At 41.9% G+C, this 8,766-nt stretch overlaps 1 protein-coding gene across 1 annotated transcript; it reads left to right on the top strand.

Annotated features, from left to right (window-relative positions):
* The first annotated feature begins 530 nt into the window (after window positions 1-530).
* Window positions 531-3,951, top strand: id4 (inhibitor of DNA binding 4). The gene is made up of 3 exons (XM_079503152.1): window positions 531-1,161; window positions 1,718-1,786; window positions 2,441-3,951. The coding sequence occupies exons 1-2, from the start codon at window positions 775-777 to the stop codon at window positions 1,763-1,765; spliced, it is 435 nt and encodes a 144-aa protein (XP_079359278.1). The 5' UTR covers window positions 531-774; the 3' UTR covers window positions 1,766-1,786; window positions 2,441-3,951.
* Window positions 3,952-8,766: the final 4,815 nt, after the last annotated feature.

Below are 8,766 nucleotides of genomic sequence, written 5' to 3'. Positions count from 1 at the left end.
GGTTTAGCAGTTAGCACAGACATAGGCTACATGTAGGCTACTGACAAAATCTCCAGTTGTGGCTGTGCGTAATTACGCACGGACAAAATCCTACACATAATGCAATCTTTGGCTAATCTGTCCAATTCATTGGAAAATAGCATATCACATTTATGGATCAATTTCACGATTGTGTTTTTCCTCATACTATTGTATTTTATACAATGGAGCAGGTGTGGCAGGTGTCTTTAGTTCATATTCCTCCTTGGTTTGGGAAGAGAGAGAGAGAAAAAAAACACACTCGCAGTCTCGCACACACAAACACACCTTTCTTCTACAGACAAGCAGCCCACCGCAGCGCGCGCACCACCGCCACCGTCGCACACACACAGAATGAGACACGCCTTTTTATAGGCTCCGTTGTTCGGTCGGTGGGCAGCGGGCGGCTCGTGATTGACCAGCTTTTCGCCCAGAACTGTCAAGCAGCCGCGGCTGGCGCCTCCCCTTTCCTCTATAAATGTAGGGAATCTATTCATTCCCTTCACGCCGTGTCTGGGTGAAGTAAGAGAGGTTCCCTGTCTTCTCGGGATATGTGTTGACAGAATACAATTAAAACGCCTTCTTTCTCAGACGGTTTTCGTGATCTTGTACTTTCGCCAAACAGGTATTACAATAATTTAAGCGTTTCATAGTGTCGTAATCGCAAATAACTACTCCTACTACCAGTCATTGTTTTGTGGGTTGTTTTTTTACGTTTCCTTTCCTGAACCGTGCGTTTTTTCGTTGTCATCTAAAATGAAGGCTATTACTCCAGTCCGCCCCCAGAAGGATTCCTCCTACAGCGACAGCGATCTCCCTTTGCATTATCTGTCGGAGCACAGTCTCAACATCAGCCGGTGCAAGATGGAAGAAGAGGACCTGTTCTGCCTGCAGTACGACATGAACGACTGCTACAGCCGTCTGAAGCGCCTGGTGCCCACGATACCGCAGGATAAGAAAGTCAGCAAAGTGGAAATCCTCCAGCATGTCATAGATTACATCTTGGACCTGCAGCTAGCGCTGGAGACGCACCCATCTCTCAATAAACCACAACAACAACAACAACAACAGCGAACCGGGACGTGCCCTCCTGCCTCCAACCCCAGCCGGACACCGCTGACGGTACTCAACATTGACCACCAGGTAAGACGCGTCCATCTGTCGGGACACGCCGGGTCCGGACCCATATGGCTCCCTCTGTCAGACACACACATGTCCGCCCGTCACACTCAGACAAAGCGCGTCCTGTCACGAGCAGCATTCCCGTTATCTGTCATTCATTGTCCTCTCAAATTTGTGTCGGCTCTCTGGAAACTAGCTTTATTAGAAAAATAAAAACAAAGATTATTATTTTTTTCCTCACCCACTGGCCTCGAAAATCGTGCAATTGGCGAGATTGCGCACTTGATTGTGGGCTTAAATGATTTGCATCATAATGACTGTGAGCATTTGCTGTGTGACAGAGGCCCACCTTATCACTGTATAGGTGAAGTACCTCAGTGTGCAGGCCACTCCACTGCTCACAATACAGCTTAGTTGTTATTCAATAGGCTATAATAGAATTTATTATGTAAGCTAAAAGCCTGCTCATTTTTATTCTGCTTTACTGTAGCCTATCATTTATTTTGTAGGCACAAGGCCTACCGTTTTACTATTATATATCACTGAGGGCTAAAACATATTCCTTCCTTTTTTTTAGAGGACGTCAATAGTCAAAAAGCCGGAGGACTCAATTTTATGCCGCTGAAATAAAAAAAACAACACAATGGTAAGTTGACTTATTACTTGCCTATATTGTTTCAACGATGGCTAATTAAACTGCTGTTATTTATTTAATTTATTTTGTGTGTATCACCATCAATAGTTGAATAGATTTTCTCCCATCACACTAAATAAGTCACGCTATGATGGACATGAGGGATATTTGACTCTAGGGCCTCTAGAGACAACATATTGGTATAGGCTATATAGGCCTATATATAGGTCTTCGGGTTCTCAATCATTTGACTTTACTACATGCTGTGCCTCAGCAAACGTCAGGAAAATAATAATTGAGGAACTGGAAATTGCCAATATCCTCGGAGGCAGCTGTGCATTGCGCAATAACGGTCCCACTCCCTTGTGTAGCAATTCCCCCCCAGCAGACAGAGGGTTAAAGCGTCACAGTGGCCCCTCTTTCTCTGCCTCTGTCTCACGCCCTTTCTCTTCGCCTTGTAAACGGTCGAGGACCGGTGACAGTCTATTGGCTGCTTGCAGCTGTGTCTTGTATAAAAGTTTGCCCAAAAGCCCGGAGAACTGTGGTTGTTGTCTGACCTGGTATGTTTTGGGTTGTTGATCAAGCATGGCCTCTGTTTTGTCGGTGGCGCCAGTCAGTCTGGAGCTCTCGGTTCACACACCCCCTCTATTCATCCCCCCTCCACAGGTGTGCAGCCCGCACAGAGCCGGTCCAAAGCCAGCAAATCTTCGCCAGGGACTCACACCCACTGGAGGCACAATCACAGGGGGATTTCAAAACCGCTGGGAGGAATTAAACAGAAATCAAAAACGCTATTTATATCACTTTTTTTTGTTCAAATGAGGGGACGCAATATCCAAGCATCACCTTTGTTCTTGCCATAATAACTTTATTTCTTGTAATTTGAATTTTATATGGGTGAAAGATGTGAAATCCTTTGCTGCGAAGTTTTGTTGGAAACTTGGTCGAGAACATATGAAAACAGTTTGTGAAGTGTGCATAAAATAGCTAAAAACAACAGTTTAAAGCTTTACTAAACGTTGAAAATAATTGTACGTTTTTGACATCTATTGTTTAAAATAGATGATTTGTGTTGAACAGGGATGTTCCCTGGGATCTGAAAATGTTTAATATTGTAAAGAAGAACAATTCTGAGTCGAGACAATTAAGATTGTACATATAAAGAAAGAAATGTTCTATAAATGTATGTGAAAGGAAATACTTATATGCTTAAAATAGACTATTGTAATTATAAGATATTTTTATTAAAATGTTTTGTTTGTTTTTTTGGTTATGTAAATATTGTGTTTTCACTTTTAAGTCTTTAGTGAATGAATGTGGTCATGCTCTGCCAATAAAGTCCTCACATCATGATATCAGTTAACTCTTCACAGTGTTTGGAATAGTTTTAATATGTAGCATGTCAAACTCATTGCAAAGATATTGAATGTGCACTGAAACCTCCTCCTGTGTAGATAATGTGGGCGAAGGAGTTCCAGTCGAATTCCTCTACCTTTATTTTTATTTGCCCTGCTCAGCTTTTCTCTTGAATTTTTTCCTTTTTTTTCTTATCGATTAACTATTTGTATTATGACAACAAGCTCAACCATTTAAAGCTGTGGTCACTCTGGTTGTTTTAACCTAAAAAAACGCATGATTTGGTTTACCTTTGGCCCTTCCTAAAACGAGTAGATCAGTTACAGAACCTTTGGCAAGTGTAGAGAGAGTGTTTACAATGAAAACCACAGACCATAACCTTAATGTCACTATAGCTGCATAGCGGTGTTTATATTGGACTGCAGGCTCTGTGATTCCTTTGGGTTCGTCTGTCTCCGTGTGGACATTGGCTCCTCTTAACACATTAATGATTCACCACCTCAAATCATTAAACTTTGTTTTAATGAATTTATATACAAATTGTGGACTAATGATTAACATCCTCCTTTTTGGAATACAAACATTGTGTTGGGAAATGACATTTGGTGAACACTGATTGATTTCTCTGCTGGAAAGTCGTCAGCCATTGTTAATGTAAGAAAAAGAAAAGAATCCTGACATTTAATGCCGAATTTACCTCACCACCCTCTTGCCAGTGTGAGAGGGAACTTGTACACTACTGTCAGCTGCACTGTTGGACTTGACCTTCACTGGCCTGTGAGTTGTCAAAACAATTAAAGGGTAAAGTTTCCAGGAAGAAATGTGTCGTCTCAAGTTTTCTCTCAAGGTGTGCATCTTGGTTCATTTGTTTCAAAACCAATGCTGGCAACAGCGATTATACGGGAAGTTGTGCAAAGGCAATAGCGTCATTTACCAATAATTTACTGTGCAAGTAAACATAGATTTAAATAATTTGGTTCATCAAGTTCACACAGAATAAGGCTGAGTCGATCATACAGTGTCTGTTATGGCCTTCTTTTAAATTGCATCAAGATATACAGGTGCAATTACGATACTGTAAGCAAGAGTCTAAAGTTCTGATATTAATTTATGTTTAAAGTTAAGAACTGGTTTCTTCCTCTTGGACTGATAGGTTTATCTTTCTTCCATTAGATGATGTTTCTGAATTGTCCCCCTAATGGAATTATCTGCTTTAGATCAAAGTGGTTAATGTGTTTTTTGTTTCTATTGCAGCTTATCTCCTGAATTGTGTTCTATAAAGTATACATCTTAATTAATAAATTGAATAGATTGTAATATTTATGTATTTGTTCAAAAGTAATATCTTTTTTTAATTATTTAAAAAAAAACTGTCAAATGACATATTCAAAGTCATAATAGCATTTACAATACACGCCATTTTTGACCGATATGTCGCTTTGGAAGGAAACTCTACTGTTTCCCTCAACAACATAGCGACCCTTCTGGGTTGGCTGTGTCCATACAGCAAACAGCAGAGAATGCGGGTCAGAGGGGCCTTTTGACACAGGCAGACACAGGCCTTGTTGGTGTTACAGACATCTATCAGACACTCTGGCCTGTTCCACTCTGGGCATCTGAGGATAACGAGGCCAGACCACCTGTGTGTGTTTATAGTCCACAGTGAGAGAGACTGGCCCTGCTGCCCTTGACAAGTGCTGTCCTTGTGACGTGTAGTGTGTGTGTGTGTGTGTGTGTGTGTGTGTGTGTGTGTGTGTGTGTGTGTGTGTGTGTGTGTGCGCGCGCCCGACCGCACATTTGAGAAAAGGGTGAGAGAGAGACAGAGAGAGGGTGGGGGAAAGAGAGAGTAATCTGTGTTTGTTTGCGGCATGTCTGTGATGTGTGTGTGTGTGTGTGTGTGTGTGTGTGACGTGTGTGTGTGAGAGAGAGAGAGAGAGAGAGAGAGAGAGAGAGAGAAAGTAGAGAGAAAAGGCAGTCTTATAGCGCAGGTGGCCAGGTTGACAGTTAGACCTTCTCAATATGATTAAAGATATTCTCTGTGCCAGAAGGGCCACTACAGAGGCCAAACCGTGCCTTGGAAGTCATACATGTGAGGCTGGTGAATCCATGTTGAACACTGTTGAATCGATGCACTCAAATCATGCTTATGAATCCTGTGTACAGAAAAGCCACATGTACTGTATGTGGACATATTATTCCTCCCCAATCATCTACAAATCAACCACTCATTCAATTAAAATTACAACCACCTTGCCACTATATGCACACACATTTTGATATAGATTTTATTGATTGCTTGAGCACACCTTTTGAAACAGAAGTAAGAAAAAACAAAATAAAATATACCAAGGTGATTATGACAAAAGTCAGTATTGTCAAGAAATGTCAAAAACCCCAAATAAATTAATGACCCTACACTGCACTTTTATCACATTGAGATCACATAAGATATTTCCTCTCACTATGCAAAGAGGAAAATATCACCAGCAGTGGCGCATCCACCCTTGATAACCCCAGCTGTGATTGCCAGACAGCCAGCATTCATTGCATCAAGGAGGGACATCTGGTCATGTGGACGGTGGTCATATACCTTCCACCTCCATGAAGAGAAGAGTTACTTAATAAGATTGAGAAATGGAGTGTATGGGGGTCTAGGGGGAGGAAATGCCTCACATGTGGGTGGGTTTTTACAAACCATTTGGTGACCGGAGCGTTGAAATGCAACATTGTCCCATAAAATGACAAAGTATGACATGCAGTATTTAAATGTTTTTTTGTGGCTTTCGCCTTTATTTTATATTTTGTATGGAGGGACAGACAGTAGGCTGACAGGAAATGGGGAGAGATATGGGGGGAAGACATGCAGTAAAGGCCGTCGGGATCGGGAGTCGAACCCGCGGCACACTGCCAGACTGGATTACCAGCCAAGGTGCCTGGACCATTGAGCCATGGCCCAGGCGACATGCAGTATTACCTTCCCTCTCTCTCCTGGTAGCACCATGTCTGGATACAACACATCAAGGAATGGAATAGACACTGTGCATTCATACCTGTATAGTTCCTCTTTTCAAAAGACTGCAGAGCTGGTTCCTGTTCCGGGTCAGTTTCGCATAGCTTCATTTGATTGGCTCAACAGCAGACATAAAAAGGTAGACTTCCCTTCCGGGAAGCTTGCGAAGCTTCCGCGTGCGTAACGGAAGGGGACGTTCGGTAGGCCAATCAGAGGCAATGTAAACGTTTGTTTTCTCATGCCAATAAAGCTCCCTTGAATTGAATTGATAAGTCCCGGAAAAGACGCGCTGTGATTGGCCAGTAGTCACTTGAGTGGCAGCGATAGACATGGAGGAGTCGCATGAGTGATGTCACTTGGGCAGTAACGCAGTGTGCCTGAATTCAGCACTTGCGCTTGACTTTCTGCCTTCAATGGAGACACGTCGCTCCAATGAACTGCAGCGGCCAATGAGACTATTTCTTTTTTTTTTTTTTTATATCTATGATTTGAACCATATCAAGGTATAGTGGTTTTCCAGTTAAAATATGATGCTGATAGCCAATCAAGCAAAGCTATTGGAAACAGCAGGAGCCAGAAAAACATGCCACCTTCTGGAAAAGAGAACTACAGTCATGCATAGAGTCTATTTAACCTCTGTGTGAACAAGAACAGCCCCACTGTGGAGAGACTGCAACACACATGGTTATGTTGGCTCACCTTTGACCTGTAGTCAGTGGCTCATTGATAGTGTTCCTACCACTTCTCCTTGCTTCATCCACATAAAGGAAAATATGTGTAGTTAGAATTACAGTCACTCAAGCGCCGTTATTGTCACACATTACCGTAGTATAAATTATTCCAGCTGCAGCATGCAAGGTAATATTTGACTGTAAGAAAATACATGAAAGTAATAAACCCTTATCTGCACATTCAGACATCTCATGTCTTATAACTCGGTCACTATTCCTCTGTTTCATTTCCATTTGATATCTTTCAAGGATCCTCACAATGGTGGTTACATTATAGTACATTGATGGCATTGTCATCAATGTACATGTTTTGGTCCTGAATGACTGCTGTCTAGGTTTTTTCATAATCGAATGTCATTGTTGACATCAACCATATCGATCCACTATGACAGTGAAGACTTTGCCACAGCACAATTTGTAATTGTAATTCAGTAAAGACAGTTGTGAGGGAAAAGGATGTTTTGATGAATAAATAAAGGACATTGATAGGGAACCTGTTTTACATAATGCATACAGTAGCAGGTCCTGAAATGCATGAAGGTTACCAATTAATTCCTGAATATTCTTACTATTCGTGGCACAGTTGATCTCCTGAGATTGGGCGGGACCTATTGCCCAGCCCGAGCCTCTCTCATTGATATGCTATGATTGATAGCATGGATTTAATCTGAAAATGTGGCTTTTTGTCCCCATGTCACTCTATCACCTGCTCCTCTATCTATGGACCCCTGTTCCTTTCCATTTCACTTCTCCTTCATCTCTTATATACAATTGCTCCATTCTTGCAAACACCAACTCAAAGGTGAATCTTTTATGCATGCATAAGAGGGACTGATTGTTGATTGAGTGAATGTGGAAAGCGCTTTTACACATTTCTTCATTGACAATTATGGGAGCAATTTCTGCAGCTGACTCAAAATGCTTCAGTTCTGTTTGACATGATTTACTTGGTGTCTGTGTGGAAATGACTGTTTGCTAAAATGCATTTAGCATTTGCATTTTGAAGCAACGGAAAATGGAAAAGTTTCGTAAAATAGAATATGGTTTGGGTTGTTTCAGTCATGATCAACGGTGTGTGTGTGTGTGTGTGTGTGTGTGTGTGTGTGTGTGTGTGTGTGTGTGTGTGTGTGTGTGTGTGTGTGTGTGTGTGTGTGTGTGTGTGTGTGTGTGTGTGTGTGTGTGTGTGTGGATAGAAATATATAGTCAGTATGTAAATCTAAACTCTAAAGCAGCACACTTTAGGATTTCTATGCTGACTATGCTAACATGGAGATCAGTATGGGTGTTCCTTTCTCTCTCTGCCAGACAGTACCTAGCCTGTCCAAGCTGTGTTGCTATGCTAAGACACTGTACTCATCTCAGTAGTACACTAGAAAAACAGTAAACAGTTTTATTTTAAAAACCCTCAGTGTTAATTTATACATTTCTAACTCTGAGATTTTACAAATGTAACCAATGAATTTACATCCTAAACAACAAGTAATAGCCTACTGTCAACTGGGTACAAAAGGTAGCCTGCATCTATCTTGCATTTATGCTATTAGGTTTTCCAAATATGACCGCTAGTACAGATAGCCTACGGCACTAAAAGCATGACAAGGGGAATCTATATCTCTGTTTATTTTCAACACATTGCAGAAGTTCTCCCTGAACCTTCAACTGTCAAGCTATAGCAGCTATAGAGCTCTCTCCCTCTCTCTGTGTGTGTGTGTGTGTGTGTGTGTGTGTGTGTGTGTGTGTGTGCGTGCGTGCGTGCGTGGGGGGAGGGGGGCCTTTTGAGAGAGATATGGAAGTCAGTGCACCTGTTCAGCAAGGCCAGGCGCTGCCCTCCTCTACCTGTGTATGCTCTCCTATCCAGATCGTGGGAAACCCTCACATCCTGTTTGATAAGGGAG

This window comes from Electrona antarctica, assembly GCF_951216825.1.
Source record: "Electrona antarctica genome assembly, chromosome: 6".
NCBI lineage: Eukaryota > Metazoa > Chordata > Actinopteri > Myctophiformes > Myctophidae > Electrona > Electrona antarctica.
This window is presented reverse-complemented; position numbering and strand designations above follow the sequence as displayed.